Genomic DNA, 24,589 nt, shown 5'->3' on the forward strand with positions numbered 1-24,589 from the left:
CTTGGGCAGTGATTTCCTTGGAACCTCCAGGGATTTTAGTCAGAGAATGGTGGAGAACAGATAGAGACACATAAATGCACAAGGAAGGCTGGGTCATGGTTTAAACTATTTGTATTTGTTTTTTTTATTGCAAAACATTTGTTACAGAAATTCCAGAAAGTTCTTTGCCTGTAGTATCTGCCAACTTCTGCTTCAAATTATATATCTAAACAGACAAGCTCAAAGTGCATTGTGAACCCAGTAAGACCTTTAAAAAAGAACAATTCCTCTAGATTTATATATATATATTCATAGTGTCAGTAGATATGCAAACCTCTGTCTATCCATACATGAAAGAAGGAAAAGATGTATATATATATGTGTGTATATATACATATATATGTATATATATGTGTATATATATGTATATATATATACACATATATATATATAGTAAACCCAATTTCAAAATCATTGTATTTATAGGAATTCATTTAAAAATGGTATCTGAATAATTCCCCCCATTATAAACTATGGTTAGAGCATTTACAAGTGAGAGTCTAAGTGCTAGATTATGAAATGGCTGTGAGGAGAGTTTACTGACTACACTGTCTTACACAGTGGTAGCAGCAATAAAAACTCAGGTCAGATGCTCCAGTGACAGGAAACCGAGAAGTCTTTACATGCTATGACATCTTTCCCCTGAGTTTCCCTCACACTGGTCCTGTGTTTGAATCCAGAAAGAAATGCTAATCAACGTACACAGAAGCCATCCAGGAGTCACACCTAGTTGGGCAAACTGCTTCTCCCCACTTGTTCTCGAGTGTATTTGATGTATTTGCTTACTGTGTGAGAATCATGAACCTGGCCCTGCTTGGCTCCAAATCAGAGGCCCACAAACATGGTCACTGGGAATACTGCTGGCAGACATATGTGTGTGGCTAGTACAGGAGTTGAACACCCAAATTTGAATATTTCTGTGAGATGGGTATGTTCTCATGCCTAACAAATCCTGCTTGCATTGTCTTTCCCAAGCCCATTCCTTTGCATTCCAGATCTGGGTCTTGGGTTGAGTGTACAATCCCTTCACAGAGAGAGTTGACTGGTTCTGAGGATTTGTGGGAAGCTAGTGAAGATGTAGAGAGCCTTTCAGGATTCAGACAGGCAATTCAGAATTGGGTGTGACAAGGTCCACACCAGCCACATTAGGAACTTGGGTGGAGGAGGAGAAGTCAAATGGACAATCAGACCTGGGTCAAATTCAGAACACCATGTAGTTGATGTTTGGGGTTATAGTGTGGGGCTCCACAAGGATATGAGGTAATGGGCGAGTCTGTTAGTCTCTCATACACACAAGGAAAAAATAAATAAAGAGCTAGCTTTGGACTAAGTAAAAAAGAAAGGGGACAAAAAAAAATGCTGTGTCCCCAGGCCCAAGACTGATCTCACCCTGTGCCTCAAATTCTTCAGCAATCTGCCTCCCCCAGGGCCTTGAGTCATGGCTGGCATTGAAGGTCCCAGAGTCTATGGGCATCTACATAGATTTCTTTCCTGTCACTTTCCAGTCCCCAACACCATGGGGGGATCATGTGCTGCCAGCAGAAGGTGACCAGTTATTCTTTTGATTAATCTGGATGGTCTGGTCACCTATATCTCCTCTCAAATGACACACAGAAATCAGTACATCTTGATTGTATTAGGAATGATCAGTGCAAGGAGGCCATAAGGGCAAAGGCAATACCTCTGAAATCTGAAAAAGAAATGACAAAGTTGCTCTTCTTTAGTCAGAACCAACTCCTTCATGGACTCTAATCTGAGGGACAGGATGCTTGGCTTGCAGATACAGGACACAGGACAAAACTGGTGGAGAGAAAAGGTTTCCCTGCTCACTTTGGGAGCATTTTGACTGTGCAAATTGGATCCATTCCTTTCTAGATGTTGAATGGCTTCTATCAACTGAAAGGCAATTTCTTTAAAGAACAAACTTTTCAAAGTCATCTGGTGCTTCATCAAACATTACCTCACTCCCACCTCCAGGCCTGGCTCACCCACAGGGTGTGAAGGCCACAGGACAAGAAAGGAGGTCTCATCCATTACCGTGGGATCATTTGCTCACAGTGATCTGTGGGTTTCTGCCCTGTCACTGTGGACCTTTGACGTTCATCTCTGGTTTAGCAATTTGCACCCAGGAAACCCTAAAGAATCCAAGATGTGTCTTTCATGCCCCCACACCTCGACCTTGGGACTCCACAGTGGTGCTGGTTTGCCATCTCTGGGTCCCCAAGCTATTGCAACTTGCAGTTGATACTTTATTTCATATTATTTGTTCAGAGCTTTAAGAAATTGAAAAAGAAAAGGAACCCTCGATTATTTGTTTTCAATTGTTGAAAACTGAAAGTCGCTCCCACTTTAAGAAGCCCAACAGTTTGAGTGAGTTGCTATCTGGATTAAGTACTGTAGCAAGACAGGGCTAAAATGTTAAGTGCCTTTAAAAAGTCAAAAGAAATGCATAAAGCACAGCGTGCAGTGTGCTGACACAAAGTTAAGACTGGGCTTGGAGAAGGATTACTTGAGTCAAGTCACATTGTTATTGTAAAAAATTAGTGCGTTGAATGCAGTATCTAGGCCAAATATACAGCCACCTAAACATTAGCGTCACTTTATCTACAACAGACAATGCTACTAACTGAACGGATTTATAAAATACTGTACACTGCTTCCACACGGGGTCAGCAGACGTAAACAGACAGCTAATCCAACTGCACTTTAAAATATTTAAATTAATTTGTTATATAGCCTTTTGCATAACATGCCAGCTTGTCCATCACAGAACCACACCTTGCCTCTCACAGCTCGTGGGGCCTGGAGGAGGATACACACATCAGCTTATACAAATATGTTACAGTGGTCTGAGGAATGTGAACAACATAATAAAGACCGGGAACAAAAATGCCCATCACCGGAGGAGGCTGCTAAATAACATGGAAATGGGAGCGTAATTAATCCTTGACACATGTGCTTCTTTATTGAATGTTACAGATTTATAAATGATTATAAAGCTGCCCTGTAACGTTCATTAATACAACCACATGCTACAACTATGCTGGGTTAGACACAGGTTACAGATAGGTTTACATGTGTTTTTATAATACAGCATTGCCCAACATGTCACATGGCATAGCCTATAGATATAGCATGATGGATAACTGGATAATAGTATCTTTAAAGAAACCAAACAGCCCAAACATCCAGGGAGGTTAGACTGTACAGATGCAGAAAAAGAAAGAAACGTACTATCCAGTGATCTACCATAATCTTATCTATAGTAACCAGATTTTAAAATACATTTGTAACATTCAGAAGAAACACATTTTGTGTTTTCACAAGTACACCCCCCCTTTTTCATTATTCTGGTATATGTATATATACATATATATTTTTTTTAAAGGGGGACTTATCAAAGTGCTAAATAGTAACTGGTCCTGGAAGCTTCAACTTTAAAGAAACACCCAGTTCTATAAAGTGCCACGTTCTGACTGCCCTCCTTTTGGCTTGCAGAAATACACACTGGCCATGACAATCATCCTCTTGCTTTCTAGCATTCCATTCAAATCTATCAGTTTCTAACTGTAAATATAAAATATGGCAGTCAATCAGGAAACCTTCATGGCCATTTTCAGACAACATCCTTAATTTCTTTCCCGAAAAGAACAAGCACACAATTTAGAACAAATCATTATACATCGTAGTATGTAAAAATTGGCACCTCTGAAGCAAATGATTGAATAAGCTATCTCTTCCTTGAGCCATCAATGACTTTATTATGTATGGTCTACAATAACAGGCTGAACAGCTGTTTAATTCACAGAGGCAGGTAATTAAGGTCCCTTCTATCAGGGACATGGTGGAACAAATGAGCTGAACACAAGCTGTCTGTGCAAGGCCACAGAATCAACGCCACACTGGTACGTAGAGAACCCAGAAATGGAAGGAGATGGGACTGAAAATAACACACAGGCATGTGCATGGGAAGGAGATGGCTATGACACCTACACAGTTTGTGTCTGAAGTTGTTTATGTTTGGCTTATAGATTTCACACACTTCACCAAAGATGTTAGCACTTAATTTTCATGCAGAACAAAAGCTCAAGACTGTTAAATATTTCCTTTCCTGGGTCATGTTCTTTCTCTCAGGTGATCATAGCAAACAGAAATACTTAGGCTTGTTCTTTCCCTCCCTCGCTACCAAGGAGGTCCCAAAACAGGCCCTGGAGTGCTTGGAACCCTGCTCTATGGTCACAGTTGATAGTGTCATCTTGGATTTCGTTGTGGATTCCCTCAGAGTCTCTGCCTTTGAGAATGCTTGCTACTCAAAATCATGAAAATGTTATGGCATGAGGACGTTTAGCTAACCATATCTAATGTAAGGAGAAGTGAGACCTTGGTTCAAACCCTAGAGCTGAGACTCCACCTTCCTGAGAACCACAGAGAAGTGTATAGTGCCTGTTCCAGCTTGACTGATGATGAATGAACACAGTCTCTTTTCTCACCAGTTACTGGGGAACAAGAGGCATCCTGAGTCCCTTAAAGTTACATTGAAGCTTCACATGGATGTGAATTTGGGATCTGGGAGGGCTCAGAGTTTCCATCAGGTTCTCACAGGGATTCATGGCTCAAGAAAGCTTAGAGACAAATGATTTATTTTCAGGTTCAAAGCATGTCTGTTGGGAGGAAGACAACCAATAAGGAATTGTCTCCAGCACAGTTATCAATAAAGAGGTATACCAAGGATGAAAAAGGGTTTTTTATGGGTGTGAGCTTGCCACTCTTTTCAGCTGAAAAGATTTTTTTCTTAAAAAAAAATTATTTAAAGGCTAGAGGTTTTGTGGTGGATTGGCCTGATTTCACTCAATGACACACACATTGGTGTTTACAGCTACACTGAAAAAAAAAAAAAAAAAACCAAACAAAAAACAAGGAGTTCCTGAGACGAGGAACATTAAATTTTGTTTCTGTATTCTTCCTCCCTCCCCCCACTTTTTTCTTTTATCTCTGGGGATAGAACACAGGGCTATAAGGATGCAAGGCAAGTGCTGTGACACTGAGCTCCAGTCTTAGCTTTTTTTATTCTTTCTCTCTTTGTTTTCCTTCCTTCCTTCCTTCCTTCCTTCCTTCCTTCCTTCCTTCCTTCCTTCCTTCCTTCCTTCCTTCCTTATTTCCTTCCTTCCTTCCTTCCTTCCTTCCTCCTTCCTTCCTTCCTTCCTTCCTTCCTTCATTCCTTCCTTCCTTCCTTCCTTCCTTCTTTCCTTCCATATTTTTTCTTTTTGCAACAGGGCCTTATGTAGTCCAGGTTGGCCTTGAACTTGATATGTAGCAGAGGCTGACACTGAATTCCTCATCTTCCTGCCTCTTCTTTCCAAGGGCCGGAATCACAGGTGTGTATCACCACTACTCCTGACTCCAAGTCATTTTTTTTTTTCTTAAAGACTTTATTATTTTAAAATGTTCAATGAGCCAAATAGGAATCCAAAGTTTTTGTTGTCAAGATTTCTTCATCCCATGTCAAATCCAGATTCTAATCTAGAAACTTTTGCCTCCATTCTAGACTGTATAATACAAACTGTCTTAGAATCACACCTCTATTCAGATTGCATTTGGTGGTAATAGGCTTGTGTCAGAGAAACCAGGGTGAAGAAGTTGTCGAGACAATGGGTGCTTCCAAACATGAGGAGGCAGAGGATGGGGGAAGCCATTTTGACAGTTCTTGTTCAATATAAGGGTAGATTAAGATGACAGAGACTTTTTTTTTGACAATTATAATTCCAACAGTGGGTCCAATAGTATAATGAACTTTTTCCAGCAAAACTTCTTGTATATTAAAAAAATAATCTTGGTTATAACCTTCAGGTGACAGGAAGTCAAAGCCTCTTAAGAAATTTCTCTGTGTCTGTACATATACTTTATATAAACATGAGTCTGTGTATGTGGATGTATATATATGTAAGCAGCATAAACTATAGAATTCTGTAAATGCATATTTGCTTTCTATTTTGGCCTACTGTATCTTTTTTATAGCTCTGTAAATAAGAAACATATTCGTGGTCTGACTGCAACTAATGGCTTTGGGTTGATGTCAAGTCCCTAGTCAAGTCTAAGGTTATTATGGTTTTTGAACTTCCTTAAAAAGTACTTTGGAACATTTCCATAAAAAAGATACCAGCCCTTGAAAAACTCTGATTAAATTTATGCTGAGCCCAGATTAGATGGCTAAACTCTAGGTATGAAAATATCCACATATAACCATGTGTTCAAATACAAAATGGTCATGTGATGAGTGGTGTGGAAATTTGGCAGTTACATCTTGAAGGTGTTCGGAGAACATAGCGGAGGCATGCAAATGATGAAGGCCACACAGCAGCATCACACACTATGGATGGTGAGGCTACGACAACATCCCACTGGCAATTTAAAGTCAGAGCTTCCCACTTTTTCCTTAAAGTTTCAATATTACAAATTTGATGAGTGAATTCACTGATGACAGGTGAGATACAAAACAACTTAAAAATATAAAATTATCTAATTACATTCATCCTGAGCTTACTTGGCTATACTTGATTGCTCATGGTATATTATAAATCATATGACTTTTGCTTTCAACCTCAATTCTTCTTTCATTTTGATTGCAAGGCCAAAAAAAAAAAAAAAAAAGGCATTTTCTGTTCCCTTATTTTCTTCTAAAGAGATAAACAGTTGTGGCACCGGAAGTGAATATAGAAGAGACAGGTGAACTGTATATATGACTGTTACCTTGTTTTTCTTTATAATGACCAATTACAGAGGTGTTGGCATGAGAAGGATGTGGGACGTTAGGTAGAACTGCTTGCTGCCGGCTTATACTGAATAAAAAGGATGTTCTTCATCAGTCACCAGTGATGGAACCAATGTGAAAAAGAAAACAGAATTGAAGTTTAGAATATCTCATCTCGTATGCTGGCTACTTTTATTTCATTTTGCAATTTAGCCCTGTCTGCTCAATTCTTGATAACAGGGCAGAAATCCCAAGATGCCTGCTGGCATGGAGAGTGCTTGAGCCCATTTGCTCCCCAGAGCTCATGGCTTTCTGTGGTGCCTGGCAACACACATTCATTTCCAACCCCTTTCTGTTGTCTTTACCCCTCCCTTCCCAACAAGTGTGAACATGCCTTAACCCCCTGTGTTTGGCACTGGGCCAGATGGCATGCTTGCTTGATCTGTGGCCCAGAGGTTACCTTCGAGTTAATGTCTCCCAAGGCATTGTTTTTGCTCAGCTAAGAATAAAGCAGGTATAACTCAAGGAGGGGGGAACAAGGTGGACATTGGGGAGAATTTTAGTGCTGGGTTCCCGAGCCTCCTGCAACACATGGTAAGATGGTTTAGTTGTGCTTGCTTTCAAAGCTATGAAAAGCCGATGTTCTAGACAGTCTTCTCATGGATAGGCTGTCCCCTCGGCCCTCCGGCTTGGAGGACTTACTTCTCTGGAAGGGATGTCGTAGGCTTGCAGTGTTCCTCTGTCTATCAAGCTTGTCACTGATGGAGAAGCTCTTCCTGGTATGTGCATATGGCATGCTTGGCTCCTCTGCTGAGTAGCTGTTGGCGCGCTCTATCTTGGGAACTGTGATGTTGTTGGATAGGGTTCTGTCTGCATTTTCAGCCTCCTGAGAGGATATTGGATTGGCAGCTCTCCGGCCTCTAGCCTCATTTTCCTCACTGTCAGAGCTAGGATGGCTCAGCTCTGCTTCTCGCTCAGGGTGGCAGCAAGATAAGTCCTCTACCTTGGCTCCAAGACCTCCATGGAAGGTGGCTCTGTCAGCTATTGCTTGGGGGGCATTGACGCATCTTGTGTCGATACAGTCTGTAATACTTGTGTATTCTGCTGTTTTCACGGGCACCCCAAAGTTGGCATAGTAACTCCTTGAAGGAGAAAACATAAAGCTATGGGATTTTACAATGGGGGCCTCTTCCAGAAGAAAGGGTGTGGTGGCTAGGTAGCGGCTACTTTTGGAACGCTCGATGGTGTGGTATGTTGGAGGGTCTGTGTCCCAGGGGTTTTGGCATTCTGGGAGGTGGGTATAGTCTGAGGAAAAAGATCTAGTGTCCATAGACGTGATGTCCTCAAAGTCAATGCTCCTGCTTGGAGGTCGGTCTGTAGGTGCAAGTGTTGCATAGGCACTGCTTGAAGGAGCTGTGGAAGGTGCTAGGGCTGAAAGACTTGGCTCGCCCAGCCCGAGGATGTTCATGGAATTATCCAGAGGGTCTACATCACAGTGGAGCTCATCCATGGCAGAGACATAGATGTCTATGCACGACGATGGTCTTCTCGAGTCAGGAACAATGGCCAAAGTATTTGCAGGGGCTGCAGGAGCTTTGGGTTCTTTTGCTACCGAGTGGGAGCTAGTTGCTCGGTGTAAGCTCAGGGACCTCTCTTTGAAAATGTTTTCCAACTTTTCTATACCACCTTTGTCTTTCACATTGACTGAATAGAAAGAATGGCTTCGCATACGGGGCATTAAGGTTGGAGAAGTTGGGGATATGGTCTCCTCACCTGCAGGGTCTATACTCTCTTGAAGTTTGAAGGTGTTCCCCTCCTGGCTGTTGAAGCTGCTCTGGCGGACGATGTAGGCTGCATCTGTGCAGTCTGAGGAGGTCCTTGAGCGGATCTTGTTAGACTCTGCCCGCTCCAGACCTGTCAGGCGCTCCAGGGCCGTGGCCATGCGCCCAATGAGATCCTCCAGCTGTGCTAGCCGGATGTCCACCGTCTGGAGTGAAGCCTTCATGGAGTGTTCTCTCTCATTAACTTCCTCCAGCCTCATGGACATGTTCTCCACCCTGTAGGAGAAACAAAGAATAAGAGTCACTTGCGTTGGGTTCTTCTGCTGGGAAAGTTAGAGGTTAAGGCTAGAAGATGGCAAAGGAGTTCTCCAAGAGAGAATCGAAAGGGTTACAGGTAAAGGGAAGTGCTGAAGGGGAGAGGGTGAAGGGGTTATGGGTAAGGGGAGGGGCCAAAGGGAAAAGAATGACATTGTACGGAGGATAACTGGATCTGAATACTTTTGTGTGGGAAAACACTTTGGAAATGATACAATCCATTGGTTTTCTTTCGTTTTAGTAGTCACTTTTAAAAGAAGCCTCTCTGTGTTGCAGGCTGCACCTGATCTCCCAGTGATACTCCTACCTCAGCCTCCCGAACAGCTGGGACTGCAGGCAAGCTCTACTGTGCCTGCCTTAATTCAGAGGTTTTTAGCTTTCCATCCAGCATGTCCCAGGTGCTGCTTCCTAATAGTATTTGAGTGCTAGCAGAGCAATAAAGAAAAGAATAGTTATTCTCCTGCTGTTCTTTGTGGAGGCAGTGGATAGAGGGCTGATATCTGAAAGGGATAATGGTGCTGTTTTGGCATGATTACACATGATCACTGGTCCAAGGGCTCAGAAATATCTGTGTGCCATAGCCTGGGTGCAGGGCCCCTTCTGTCTATCACCCTCCAGGCCTAGGGTTCCACATTATAGAGAAATGGAGCAAGTAAGAGTCAGAAAGGTTGAGGCCTAACGAGGGAGGTCAGCTGGACATAGACAGGGAATCCAACAAGAATGAGAGGAAGCTGGGATGCAGAAGGACGAAGCTCTTCAGGTACATTAGGAAAGGTCTGATGGGGGCCGTAAAAACAAAACAGCACAGACTTTAAAAAATAGAACTAGAGCCGGAAGACAGCTGCAAAGGGGCTGTAAAAAGGATGCAACACACACACACACACACACACACACACACACACACACACACACAACTCTGGCTGTCCTGAACTTGCTTTAGGATCAGGCTGACCTTGAACTCACAAAGATCTGCCTGCCTCTGCCTCCTGAGTCCTGAGATTAAAGGCATGCCATACCATCCCAGGCTCAAGAACTATTTTTAACCAATTCTCGCCACTTCTCTGTACTCCTAGGTGGTTGTTATGTTAAATGTTATTAAAAAAAATAAAACAGTAAGGGCCAGTGTTAATCAATCTTCATCCATCATTCTGGGTGTGATTAACCATCTAACCACTCAACAGCTTAATGATGAGGGCATAGACCTAACTGCAAGGAGCTTAATGTAGAAGCTAAAATATAAAAAGGACTTACGGTCAAATTTACTCTATGTTTGTTCTATAAGTAGACAGCTTCCTTTACATTTACTTTTTTTTTTTTCCCTTGAAGAGTTTGGGAGCAGTGAGATGGCTCACCTGGCAAAGGCCATCAAGCCTGATGATCTGTATTTGACCCCTCGGATGTACATGGTAGAAGAGAGAACCTACACCTGCAAGTTGCCCTTTGACCTCCACATATGCATGGACAGACACAGCCCACCGAGAATTTTCAGTCATGATTGTGGCCACTTAAGCGACAGTCAAATAGCTTAAGCAAGAAACTGCAGACACAGATGATAAGAATTTATGACTCACTAGGAATCCCCAAGGAGAGAGACACATACAGTGAAACAAAGAAAGAAGGTCACTGTGGAAGTCATGATGTTATATGGAAAGAAACCTGTCTTTAGCTTCCTGTCCCTCACATCTCCAGATAGAGAGTGGCTCATTTCAGATTAACTCAGAGGTGATGACAACAGGGTACAGAGAAGAGGAGAGGCAGCATATGCCCCTGAAAAGGAAATAAGCTCTTAGTGCTTCTGATTTCAAATCTCTGCAGTCGAGTTGTGTAACACAAAGGGAGGATTATATAATATTCTCTCTGTTGTATGGACTGCGTGCACAGTCAACAGTGAGATGCACCTATCAGCATTTCTGCCAATATCTCTACATACAGACACACCTGTGTGCAGATCTCTGTTCTTAGCTCTCTCTGTCTCTGTTAAGAGCCTGTGAATAAAGCAGGGGAACACACCTGCCACACCACACTCAGAAAGAGGCAGCCAGTATGGATGCCCTGGTTTCTTGGTGGTTTCCAAATGCATCCTGGGGCATTTCTGTTGTGCTCCGTACCATTCCATTGTTGGAAGATACTAGCTTTTTGTTTTCTTAGACAAGCAAAGAACCCAACAATACCACAGCAAAACTCCTAAAACAAACAGCAGCCACAGAAGCAGAATGAGGCCTGGGTTTGCAGCCTTGGGCTTGCTCAGGAGGCCATGCTGGTTCTTTACAGCCAGTCTTCCTACTGTCTATGCACAAGGTGAGCAGGGTTTTTCTCTGTTCTGCATTCCTGGTACCTTCTTACTCATACTCTGAAGAGCCACCTTGGCAGGTCAGGGGAGGGAGGAGCCTTGGTGGAGTTTCCTGACATAGAGGGAGAGAGTCTTGTTCCTTCCCGGGCTTTTCCAGAAGGATTTGTTGATGTGGTCACAGAATATTCAAGTGTGCTGACATCTGGCCCTCATCACCCTAGTTCTTCAGAGAGGCAAAGCCTTCCTGGCATCTTACTACGCCTCTCCCTTCTTACATTTCTTGCTTCCAAGGCCTGTGGTTTCTCTGAATTCAAAAAGCATCTCAAAGGCCCATAGACATATGCTGAAGAAATGTGTCTCAGCTATGGTAATATTCCCACATGGCACAATTTTCTGGAAGCACACGTCTGTATGTCCATTCATAAACAGCTTTCCAAGGCCTCCAAATATGAGAGCAAGCTTCAGAATTTCAGCTCCTTCCGCTGTTTGCCAGAGAATTACTTTATAGCATATCATAAATCTCTCTATTTTGTAGTGGCAGATGTGTATAAAATCTGTGCACAGCTTTAAACCTTATTAATATTGGCTTGATACCTATGTATGCGACCACCCATTGGCATATGTGATTATACCTATGTATATAGCCTGCATTCTTTAAAAAAAAGAGCAAGAGACAAAAATTGCATTTTTGTGATTTCTGCACAGTTAAAAAGGAATCTTTGATGTGGGCACACAAAGTGTTATTTGACGAAAATCAGAAGTGAGTTTCTCAAATCTTTGTAGCCCTACCACACTGACTGCAATCATCAATCTTTTATGTCTTCTATACTGTTTACAATTTGCTCTTTCTGTCTTTAGGGTATAAACAGTGGAAGTGTGGTTACACCAGTTCTTTGTGGCACCCTCTGAGCGTTCTTATGAATGCTACTTCCAAATGCTACTTCCAAATATGAATATTCCAGCCTGGAAGGATGGTTTTTATTAGTCTGTAGTAATGTAAGAGACGCGAGAAAATGTAGGAGCATTTGCCTAGATCTAGAGCTGTTAGATATCAAAGATTCTGACCTTTGTGTGTGTCTGTCTGTTTGTCTGTCTGTCTCTCTTGCTGTGTGTGTGTGTGTGTGTGTGTGTGTGTGTTACACTTTTTTTTTTTTCTTGAGGCAGGGTCTCTCTGTGAACCTGGAGCTTGCATTTTTTTTTTTTTTTAATTCAGCAATCCCCAGCAATCCTACTGTCTCTACCCATGACAAAACCATGGTTACTGGTGCTCAATAGGACGTGCCTGCCTTGTGATGTGGGTGCTGCCACCAGAGCCCAGATGCTTATGTCTGTGGAGGAGATTTTTCTTATAGGTCACTTGGCTCTCAAAGCCATTTGATAAGTGATAAAAAAAAAATCTGGGTAGAAATTTTTTTTGTATTAAATTCTTTGTTTTTAACCTTGTTTTATTAAAAAAACCCAAAAATAATTCTTTGAAAAATTCCAGTCATTATTCTCGTTGACTGACAGAACCCTTGCTTATTTAAAAGACATGAAACACTCACATAAGCCAAATGGGGTGATCTTCTCTGGGTAAGAATGCTTAATGGTCTGTGAACTTGTTGAAGAGCCTGAGTTGGGGCTGAGTCTCCCTTGCTTTATGTTTAGAGACATTACAGTTTCTCGTCCAAGCCAGATCTTTCCTAGACTCACCCATGTTCCAGTCTAGCTTGGGGCTTTCGCTGTCTCCTAGAAAGGCCCGGAATTTCTAAGCCTGGGACTTTGATCAGCTGACAGAACAGGAAACAGAACGGGAAATGTCCTGTTCTTTCGGAAGGTCCATGTTTTCTTGGGCAGTAAAGGTAAGTATAACAGGTAAGATGTGAGGACAATTCAGCTGTTACCATGGGCTGTGGCAGAAAGCATCTGTGTGAGGCGGGGCCCAGGGAACGCACCTTTCTGACGTCACCCGTATCCTCTCATCATTGGATGAGTTGAAGCGATCATCCTTCTCGCGGAAATATTCTTCTATACATTGCTCTTCAAAATCGTGCACTTTCTTGAGCTCATCATCAGTTATGAAGAGTTCTGTGGGGGGAGAAAAAGAGGGCAGGGGAGCCATGAGACAGAGCAGGGACCGCAACGGCATCTGGTCTGTGGCCTAATGATGGTTTTAAAGAAATCCAGGCTGGGGAAAGTCTCCCAGATTCTATTGTGAGTCCCAGACGGAATCCAAATCTAATTAGGCCGCCTGAATCACCAGCTCCTTCCTGAGTTGCAGAGTCATGTGGTCTCTGGAGCCCACCTGGGTATCCCTGGCTACTGCAGGAGCCTGGCTTAATTAAGGAATCGGCAGGACAGGAGGAAAGCAAGAGAAAGGAGGCAACTGGGAGCATGGGTGTTTCTTAAAGGCTCCAAATTTCCAGAGCTGTGTAATGTGACATGCTGATGTTATTGATTGATAATCCCTGTTTAGCCCCATTCTCTTACTTTCCCCCCCCTTCCCCTCCCCACTTCAGAGTCAGGAAAGCCATAGACACTCATTTCTAAGTCACCCCTGAAATTATTAGCAACGACCAAGAAAGAAACAAACAAAAAATTGTACTGTAAGGAAGGGTGGTGTATTGGGAAGAGATTTTGCTTACAATCCGGGGGGGTGGGGGGGCAGTGCGGAAGAGAAAGTCAGAAAGACACACTCTTACTATACTTCCTTTTCTTTTCCTAACTTGAACATAAACAATTGATGACTGGAGGTTCAGCAGCTTTTCTGTGACCTTGAAAACAAATTTACAGAAAAGGAATAGCTGAGCTGGACTAGAAGTCTGGGTCTTTGACCTCAGTGAGCCATGCTGAGTTCTGTGCCATCACCTCTCTTTCTGTTATGTGAGAAAAAGAAGCCTCTTTTATTTGTGCTATTGTTCTCCTGGTTTTCTGCTAATAGAGGGGAGGGAACCGTCGCCATCAGCGCTACAGCAACAGAAGTCTGGTGGAACTGTGATCCTTTGAATGGTTTCTGGAACAGGGTTAGGGCAAGAGAGTTGTTTTGGAAATTTCCCAGATGAGAAAGTCTTTCTCATCCTGGCACAAGGATTGGCTCAAGTGTTACAAGGTCTGAGGCTTGGCATCTTGAGGCTTTTTTTTTTTTTTTCTTTAGATCACTCTTGCTTGCCCAGAAACATCAGTCAGAACTCCTGGAGGCTGTAAGAACATGACTGTAAAAACCACTGAGAATATAGAACACACCAGAATTCAGGTGTTTTCTCAAATACGGCAGGCTCCAGAGGGGAGAGACAGCCGTGCCAGGCAGAGACGCCTGAGATGTGGTTGTGAAATTACACAGAGCCTTTGAACTTTAGGGTCAAGAAGGAGAGAGGTCATATATATACCCCCTCCCCGATGCCAAAGATTCATGCCCCTCCCTTCTGCTCGGCATGTTTCTAAGATCCAAAGGAGTAGACCCAATAATTACAAGTGCCTCATTAGACTTCTTTGAGATTTCTGAGTGTCTGTGTATGTCTATGTGTGTGTGCGCATGTGCTTGCATGCATGTATGTGTATGCACGCATGTGCTGTGTGTATATGTGTGTTTTATACACACTCCTGCTGACTCTGTGCCCAACATTTACGTGCATGCTTTGCATTCAGATTCGGGGCCTCATGCTTTATTGACTGAGCCAAATCCTTAGACCTAGCCTGCTTTTTTTTTTTTTTAACTCTTTAAAAAAATCTACTACCATGTCAGATTTTACCATATATATATATATATCTATATATATCTATATATCTATATATCTATATCTATGTTTACTGTTTCTGAGGCTCAGCAAGAACTTGGCAGTGCTCTGGGATCTTTAATGACAGCAAGAGACTGATGGTGAGAACTTCATTCTTCCCTGATGGGTAGATAAATGCTCTTCACTCTTCTCATCCTGCCATGTTTTCAAGATCTTCCCTGTGAAGGATGTCTCTGAGAAGTCTGTCACCTGTTTCTCCTTGCCACATGTTCAGAGACCTGATGATGGATCCAATACTACACTGACTGAAAATAAGAAAACAATGTATACGGCTGGGTGTGGTGGCACACGCCTTTAATCCCAGCACTTGGAGGCAGAGGCAGTGAATTACTAGGATGGTGCCAGCCTGGTCTATATAATGAGTTTCAGGTCATCTAAGACTACCAAGTGAGACCTTGTCTCACAAACAAAACACAACAAAACCAAATCACGTAGATGAGGTTGGCAGGGCTTCTCAGTACTCTTAGCCCTTTGAAAGGGGCTCTGAAGTAGCAGTAGGTCTCTGGACTGCTGTGCTGTGAACACAAAATATCCCCCCTCAGGCTTATGGGTTTGAGGAGCTGGTCCTCAGAGGGTGGTGCTGTTTTAGGATATATTAGGTCTGTCTGGATCATTGTGGATGAGTCTTTAAGGTTCATAGCCTGGCTACGTTGCTGCTTTAGTTTTTGTTTTGTTTTGTTTTTCTGCTTTTTGATGCCCCAGGGTATGGGTTGCTGCCTGCTCCTCATCTCCCACTGCTATGGAGAGCCACCACTGCCAGGCCTCTCTTGCCATAACAAGCTGCATCTCAGTAAACTATGAAGTAGGAAAAGTATCTTTCCTTTAAGTTTCTGTTGTCAGGCATTTGGTCAGAATGGTGATTTAAACAAACAAAACAAACAAACAAACAAAAACAACTCACACAGCCCTCTATCCTGTACTCTATTTCTAGTCATCTTGTACTCTCTAGATAACCAAAGTTTTCTACCACAAATGCTCATGCTTTATTGAAATTGACTTGGAGTCCTGAGTTTACCATCAGCGCAATATTCTTGCAGTGTTGCAATCAGGGCAGCTTTCCTTGCCCAGGATTTGACCATGCCGCCCTGATTTGAAGACAAAATATCAGGGTACCCTGTTTGCCCAAGATTGTGTTTCAGAAGGGAATAGTAACAAAATTGCCAGGTTTTTCCAACTGTCTTACTTGAATGTCTAGAAAGAAGTTGGGCATTGCTTAGTCAGGGAGATCACTAAGAGCTTCAGGTTTAGAGAAACAGCTGACTAAGCAACTCTGGTTTTAAGCTATGGGTGTATTGGTATCCCATGGACCAAAGGTAAATTCCTGGACCACCATCCCAGAGGCTTTTGTTTGTGGATTTAATGTAGATTTAGACTTGACGCGTTTGGAAAAAGCACAGTAGTCTATTAATCACTGCATTTCCAGTGGCTCTGGAGAGTTTATGCCCAGGGGGACATGTAGGAGCCTGCAGAAGCCATTGGTACTTAATGTGCAGAAAAGGATATGTAAGGTCTCCTGCCGTGAGTCACACATTCTTACACAGTGAGGAACTGTTCCAGCCCAATGCCAGCGAAGCTTCCCTTCAGAAACAGCAGGCTAGAAGGTGGGTGGTGGGTGGTGGAGAGGCTGTTGTTCTGTGCTTTGAAAACAAGGCTCATTTTCCTCAGAAATCATATAGGAACAATGCTGAAAGCTTAGAAAACATTTAAGATCTGGAATAGTGATAGTCCCAGAAAAGAGCGTGGGAGAATAAAACTCAGGTCACACTGTTTAAAAATTATAGCTAAGATAACACTTGGTGCACACTAATGTGGGTGATTTACAGTGAGACCCTTGCAAGAAGGGTATGAAGGTGGCATACCAGCACTGTTGGAGAATGGTTTCTCTCTTGCTAAGAAGTGGCTAAGAATTCTGGCTTCAGCTCATGCTATACTGTCTTCCTTCTATCGTGTATCTCACTCATCAGGCTGGTCCCTGTCCCACCCCCCTAAGTATGCATGAGACAGGAGAACCAAGGAGGGCATGGATCCTTTCTGACAGCCTATGGCAATTGCTGGGGAACTTCCGGCTGCAGGTGCCGGCTTGCAGCTCACTCAGTCCGTAGTCCCTTTCATCCGGGTCACTCTCGTGCTTCCTCCACCGGCAGCACACATGCTGGAATATCATCGTCATGTGACTGAAGATGATGAGCGGTGGGGGCAGAACCGGCCTCTCGTGGAAAGTCATGATGAGCTGGTACCTCTGAAATTTCCATACTTGGTTGGATATCGACTTGACCTCAAAAAATGTATTGCTGAAACAGACCAGAGAGTCACATGACAAGCAAGCATTGCTTTTTGAAGTATCAGCTCTCTCCACCTACTGCCCATCCATCCACCTGTATGCCTGAAGAAGTAGCCACTCACTTGAAGACAGCAATAAGGAGGTTGACCAGAAGGATGTTGGCCACCAAGAGGTAGCAGGCCATGATGGCTGGCACAATCCATGCTCCTGTCTTGCAAGGGGGCAGCTGGATTGTCTTGCCATCCTCTCGGGTCTCATTCTGTCCACAGGGAGCTAGAGGAAGTGACACAGGTAAGAAATGAGAAACCATGGCCAGTTGATTTAAATTAAAAAGAAAAAAAAAAAAGGAGAGCAAGAGACACTTAAATGAGGGGTTTAAATGGAAGAGAAATACAGCCACCTCAAACACCAAAAAGTTTTAAAAAAGCCAACATAAGAAAATGAGAGCTTCATGAATATTCAAAGGGCCACCACTTTTGAGGAGATGCAGTTCTACCTGTGTCCCCAATCTGTCATCAGATTGAAAGAGGTATCTAGAGCCACCTGCCTGGTCCCTCAGTCACTTTGCCCTGGCAGTAGTGAGGGGGCATTTGGTTCCTAAAATGCTTGGTGAGGGCTTTTGGAAAAGCCAGGGCCAGAGATCTACCTCCTGGTAAGTTACTTTCAAAATGTGCTGTAGAGGGCTCCAGCGGACAGCTTGGAGCACGCCTGGCAGACTATTGATTGGAGATTAACACAAGGGCAACTGTTAATTGCTGTGAGAAACAAACCCACAGCCTTGGCCAATGGTTTGCTGTCTCAGGACAGGAGGAACAGTGCAGGGCAGCACCTTGGGAAACAGAGGGAGAGCTTGCCACTTGCTGTCCCTGATGGATGAGTAAGATTATGGGGAATGGGGTCATAGGGAGGAACCACAGAGCCCGCAACTACTTGTTTATGAAAAACACACCAACCACACATTTTCATTCCAAAGATGTGCATTTCAGGGCCAAGACATAAAGCCTAACTCTGGAGACTAAATGGCAAAGGCAGGGGTGTTCAGAGAAATGTGGGAGCGGGAAGGAGGGAGGAAGGTGATATATTGGATTGGGTGAGCAGAAGTAATGTACTGATGAGGCCAGCTTGGGGATTTCAGGTAATAATGGATGATGCTTTCTAGCCCTGCACAGTGTGGCTTATAAAACCTGTCTTTGTTACTGTTCTACTGCTGTGAAGAGACAGTGACCAAGGCAACTTAAGAAAAGAAAGCTTTTAATTGGGGGCTTGCTACAGTTTCAGAGGGTGAGTCCATAACCATGGTACAGAGCATAGCAACAGGCAGGCAAGCAGGCATAGTGCTGGAGTAGTAGCTGAGAGCTCTTATCTGATTCACAGGCAGCAGGCAGAGAGAGGAGTTAGACCGGGGCTGGTATGCGCTTTTGAAACCTCAAAGCCCAGCCCCAGTTGACACACCTCCAACAAGGCCATACCTACTCTAAAACAGCCACACCTCCTAATCCTTTCTAAGCAGTTCTACCAACTGGAAACCAAACATTCAATTATATGAGCCTACGGGGGCCATTCTCAATTCAAACCACCCGTAGCTTGCAGGTAGGTAGATGTTACTTGTAGGTAGATACTACCAGTAGGTGAGATAGCCCTTCCTTTCCAGCTGTTTTACATTGGCCTTTGAACAGGTTAACTTTATGTCCGTTAGCAGTGGGTTAAGAATACCTCAAGAGGCCCCAGCAACTCCCATAAGCTGCTGCTGAGAAGGTACAGTCTTGGTACTGATATCGACTGGGTAGTATTGACCACCCAAGACAACCTTGTAAGATGGTCTTGGAAAGAAATTCACTGAGAGGTGAAGCCCAAACTCTGCACTTGGCACTCCAGGGCTGTCTCTTCTCACCCCTCCCTAAGGGCTCAACCTGGACCAAGTTTCTTATAGTTCCTAGAAGTCCAGTCTCCCTTCTGCTTCCTGATTCTGAGTCGCATTGTTTCTGTTGCTTCCGTAAGACCTGTTGATCACTTAGTCCCAATCCCCAGCTTCACCCAGGGCATAGCTCTTCTCTTTCTTGCAGGCCCAGCAGTCTGCTCTCTACCCCTCTAGCCGGGAATTGGCTGCTCATGTCCTTAGGCTCCTAACACTCCTGCTGTTTGTCTTGGGGCTCTCACACTGCTGTCATTGCCTAATACTTGTCGGTACCATACCTGAGATTCCAGTGGGGCGTTGTTCAAGGTTACCCTCCTCTTGGCTCAGCACATACGCATAACATGTTTCTTTGCGTCTCCAAACATCAGAGTTTGTTGACCGAGTAAAGAAGTCTCTTGAGCATCTGTGCTAGTCCTGCTAGCTTGGTTCAATCAGGCAGTCTATGTGTTTGGGTGAGCTGAGGAACATTATCTAGAGCAGTGGTTCTCAACCTTCCTAATGCTGCGACCCTTTAATACAGTTCCTCATGTTGTGGTGACCCCCAACTATAAAATTATTTCGCTGCTACTTCATGACTGTAATTTTGCTACTGTTATGAATCGTAATGTAAATATCTGATATGCAGGATATCTGATATGGGACTCCCAAAGGGGTCATGAACCACAGGCTGAGAATAGCTGATCTCGATTCTAGACCAACAAGTGCAGCATAAATGAGTTAGATGTTCCTTGTGACAGTGATAATGATAATAAAAGTGAATCATTAAGAGGTAGCCTTTACTTGGTAATATCAGCGAAGACACTCTAGGTGTTACAGGCAGCACTCAGTGCAAAGCATTGCTCCATGAGGGCTTCTAATGACACTCTTGTTCTGGGTATTTGTCGGCACCAGAAAGTGCAATAACTCAAAACACACAGATGTCAACCGCTAATGGAGATGAAGAGGGTGCCTTCCAGACCTGACAAGCAGCAGCTATTAGGAAGGAGGCTAAGTTATTTCAATGTTCCTATGATACCAGCACGTTGCTGGTTAAGTCCCCAGGGATATGCACCAAGCCAGACATGACACGAATGGAGGTTTAGGAGTGTGGGGCTGGATGCTATCTCTGTGTGCCTCCCTTTCTTACTCTTCTCACTTGGGTCCTTTTCCTCCTAATACTTTAGCAAACATAAATTAGTCAGTACCAGTGCTCTATTCAGTGACATGCCGTCATCTTCATCTTTGTCAATGGCAGTTAGCAGAGTCCCTGCAGTAGGCATTTGCAGATTCTAGCTCCCCCATATCTATTGACATTTCCTTGGATAAGAACATTCTGCTTCCCCACTGTGGACTCACTTTGCTCCTCCCAACCCCCATTTCTAAAGGGATGGGGGTGGGGAGTAAGACTGTTAAGTAGAAAGGGCCTGGCTGAGAGGGGCATCATGGAGACTTGAAATTGATGACCAACTAAGACATGCAGGAATCCAGCCCTCTCTAGTTACCTGAACCTTACAAGCCTGTTTTCCAAAGTCAGTTTTAATTGGGTTGTTATCACCTGTAATGAAGTCTCCTGACTGTAGGGAGAAATGGTGGTACATAATAAATATAATCCCAGCACCAGAGAGGCGGAGATGGCAGGAAGCTTGTGTGTTTGAGCCTCACATATATAGTAAAACCTGAGTGGAGAGTAAAGGCAGAGGGGGGCTGCCAGCTGTTATAATTACCTTCCCATCCATAGTCAGTAAAACAAGATGTTCATATTTAGAGCTTTGGAATATCATAGAAAGATTGGAAAGTAGTACCCAGTGACACAGCATCTGACCCGACACTGAGGCTAAATCAGTGTCTAGGTTTCAGGAGCCAAAGCAGAGATCCAGCTGCCCTCCTTCCTCAAAGCAGGAAACAACTTAAAGGGTCTATTCTGATAAATCTGAACTTCTGCCCAACGGTGGCCTCAGAAACAGACAATATGGATTATTACAAAAGCCAATGGGGTAGACACAAGTCTGAAGAACTGGCCAGATACTTAGACATAGCCAGCAAAGAAGTCGAGTTCTAGAACATAGGGCAGGTGTGGGCACAGAAGGGAAATTTGGCTGTACCTATTGCATCTGCACAGACACGGCCAAATTTGAAGGGATCCCCATGCATTGTCTATGTGGGTCACATTGACACATCACTTGGAAGAAACTGGAAGCACCCATTGTGCTAATGATGCATTCATAGACAGAAATGGACAATTGGCCTTTGGAATACACACTGAGGGGCTAGGCACAAATGGGCCAGAGTATGTGGGGGATGAAAAATGCTCCTCTCGTACATTGTGGAACAGCATTCCAGTGGTTGGAACTGCCCCCTCTACTCTCACCAGCCTTTATGGTAACAGAGAGTACTTGCCAAGCATAAATAGGACCTTGGGTTCAATTCTCAGCCCTGAAATAGGAAGAACCTAATGCGAAATAAAGAGTCAACAGAATCTTTCCTAGAATATAAGCTCTGAGACTGGAATTTTTGTGTTTCTTGTTCACCAAACTGAAGATCACAGCCTCCTGAGCACTACCTGAAACATGCAGATGCTAAACAGAGAGATGGTGTTACTCTCTGCATGGTGACACTCGACATCTGGATACAGTGCCGTGCATTTCTCTAAGTACTACATTGATGCTTACTACCGGGTCAGGCTCTGAGTGTTCTGTTTACTTCCAGGCCTCACCAAGTGCTACCATAATCTGCTAGTATAGAACGCTCTCATGATAGAAAAACAAAAAAACAGGGGGAAAAATAGGATTTTTCCTCCCAAAGTCTTTGTCCAGAACAATAGAAGATCTTACTCTATCTGCTGTCGTATAACTCTCCGAAGCAAACCAGCCCTCCCACCCATCCAGTACTCATGACAGACCTTGCTAATTATTCTGGATATTCCTTCCCATTCAGATAAGATGTTACATTGGAATCCCTATCTAAAACTCTTGACAGTGTGGTCAATGAGCTATAATTAATATACGTCATGGGACCATTCTTAGCTCTTTGTATCTCCTGTCTTGCTTAAGGCTCCTCCCCGCCACCCCCAAGAGCACAAGGTTTAGCAGACGCTCGACCTATATTCCAGCTGCTCAGGAACCCAAAGTGCCAGAATCAGACACCCTTTCTAGTCTAGGTATTTGTGATGTGTGACATGGACTTCTTCCCATACATCAAAGGCCCTGATGACTTGACCCTGCCCTGTGAACTAAAAGGGGCAGCTTTAAAAGTGGGCAATTCTTCAGAAAAAAAATTATTTAGTAAATTTATTATTATTATTATGATTACTTATTATTTATAATTTATTCATCATGTATCCGGTCTGTAGCCCCCTTCCTCATCTCCTCCCAGTCCCATCCTCCCTCCCTCCTTTCCCCCTATGTTCCTCCCCTAGTTCAGTGTTATTGGAGGTCCTCCTCCCCTACTATCTGACCCTACCCTATCAGGTCTCATCAGGACTGTCTGGATCCTCTTTCTCTGTAGCCTATTAAGGCCACTTTGCCAGGGGGAATTGATCAAAGAGCAGACAACCGAGCAGACAACAGTCATGCCAGTGACTGCCCCTGCTCCCTTACTAGGGAACCCGCATGAAGACTGAGCTGTGAATCAACCAAGGACCATGCATGGAGAGGACATAGACCCCCTGTTCAGATGTAGCCCAAGGGCAGCTCAGTCTTCATTTCTTTTTCTATCTGAGCCCCTCAGAAATGCAGACAGCAGACCTGAAACGAGCATCTATAAAAGGGATGGTTTGTGCTAGCCTTTGCTGGCCACTTTACATTGGTCTTTCTCCCAGCGTTGTAAGAAACACAGCTGTCACAGCAGTATTCAGGAAGTGGAGCAGGATTTGGAGTTCATGGCTAGGCTTGGTTATGTAATGCATCTCGAAAACCAGAAAGAAAAACAAACTAACAAACAAATATCCTTGCTTTATAGTTGAGGAGTGGAATGATTTTCACAAGGTTACTTGCCTAGCAAGAGATAACGTCACAGTCATTTTTTTGTTTTGAAAACATGCTAAGTTCCTGCTGGATGCAGGAATTGGTCCTGGGGATGTAATTATGAATGTAGAAGAAATGAGTACAACCTCCCTTTGACCTCTGACCTGTGGGTACACTCCACTCTTTCCCATGTGGCCTTGCCAGTGTGGTCACCCTAGTGACCAAGGTCTTGAGTGCAAGGTATGATCTTGATAGCACTTTGACATGATAGAGGGTCAGAGAGCTTCAAGACCTTCGTCCATGTCTCAGAAGAATTTGGGAAGAACAATGAAGGATTACTCTACCAGTTTTCCTGAAGATCTGGAATGCTGTAGACACAGCCCGTGTCGCTGGTCTGAGAGCTAACTCAGAGAACTGCCCTTTGCTCTTTTTCATAGCATTATAGTCTTCCGGATATAACAACTGGAGATGCCCCTCTTTGTATGGCTACCTCTTTGTACAGGCCATAGACTATGTTACACCTAAGTGGAAATTGTCTCAGTGGTAGCATGGGACATTCTCTATTGCTTACATGGAATGACAGTGTCCCATATAGTCTAGGACAGGAGTGACAAAGGTAAGTGTAAATAAGGTCAGAATGAATTCTTTACAAAGGCACCATCAACTAGTTTCTTTTCCTAGTCCCTAACCTGAGCTGCTAGAGAGGTACTGACCGCTCATGACATGGCACAAAGGCAGCCTTTAGAAATTAGCAGGATGAAGGGCTGGAGAGATGGCTCAGCCATTAAAGGTTAGGCTCAGAACCAAAAAAATAAGAAATGCCTGCATCTGCGAACAAAGGGAGTTAGGCTGTTGATTTCCCCCAGAGATCAGGGAGTCCGTGGTGATTTTAGGGCATGAGAACAGAACATTGGCTAGCATTGAGTCAGATGGTAAGAAAAATGACCTTTTCAAAACTCACTCAATCCTCCCTGACTTCATCAGGAAGACAATGTCAGTTTGAGGATAGTGTTTACTTAACTCCCCCCTCACTAGCCCCCTCTTTCCAGTAAAGCTGAGACAGACGTAAGTATCCACCAAGAATTTCTTAACAGTGTGCTGTTTTCCTTCTGTTTCTTTTATGATTATCTTCTATTTACATCAAATCATAGTCATTTTCAACTTACAGCCATGATATAATTTTTTTAAAGTAAATTAAGTTTTAAAAAGTGATTCAGTTGAAAAATTAGAAGGAACAGAATAGAGGTTACAAAACAGAGACTATGGCTGATTAAATGTTGAGAAATACTAAATTAGATGATGTCCAAACTTCATCTATTCCTAACATTGTATTACTCCATCGTTCCAAGAAAAGCTGTAAGGTCCTTTAGCCTGCTCCACCTGGGTACCAGTGACACAGTCTTAACTCTTTAGGGACCTCCTAGTGTATAGTCATACACTACAAGCATATAAGCTTATATATATCTATATCTATATCTATATCTATATCTATATCTATATCTATAT

General features: G+C 43.5%; 1 protein-coding gene across 7 annotated transcripts in view; it reads right to left on the reverse strand.

Moving 5' to 3' along the window:
- Positions 1-443: 443 nt before the first annotated feature.
- Trpm3 (transient receptor potential cation channel subfamily M member 3) overlaps positions 444-24,589 on the reverse strand; it is a 526,011-nt gene continuing 501,865 nt past the window's right edge. For 5 of the 7 annotated variants that reach the window (XM_055613953.1, XM_055613952.1, XM_055613951.1 and 2 more), the window contains 4 exons: positions 17,350-17,500; positions 17,038-17,237; positions 13,108-13,240; positions 444-8,844 (listed from right to left, as the gene is read on the reverse strand). In XM_055613953.1, coding sequence (XP_055469928.1) covers positions 7,392-8,844; positions 13,108-13,240; positions 17,038-17,237; positions 17,350-17,500 — 1,937 coding nt within the window. In that variant the 3' untranslated portion in view covers positions 444-7,391. The remainder of the gene's footprint in view (positions 8,845-13,107; positions 13,241-17,037; positions 17,238-17,349; positions 17,501-24,589) is intronic. The other 2 variants (XM_055613956.1, XM_055613955.1) reach the window with 1 other exon arrangement.

The sequence above is a fragment of the Psammomys obesus genome, unplaced genomic scaffold, assembly GCF_907164565.1.
Source record: "Psammomys obesus unplaced genomic scaffold, mPsaObe1.curated_primary_1811, whole genome shotgun sequence".
Taxonomy (NCBI): Eukaryota; Metazoa; Chordata; class Mammalia; order Rodentia; family Muridae; genus Psammomys; species Psammomys obesus.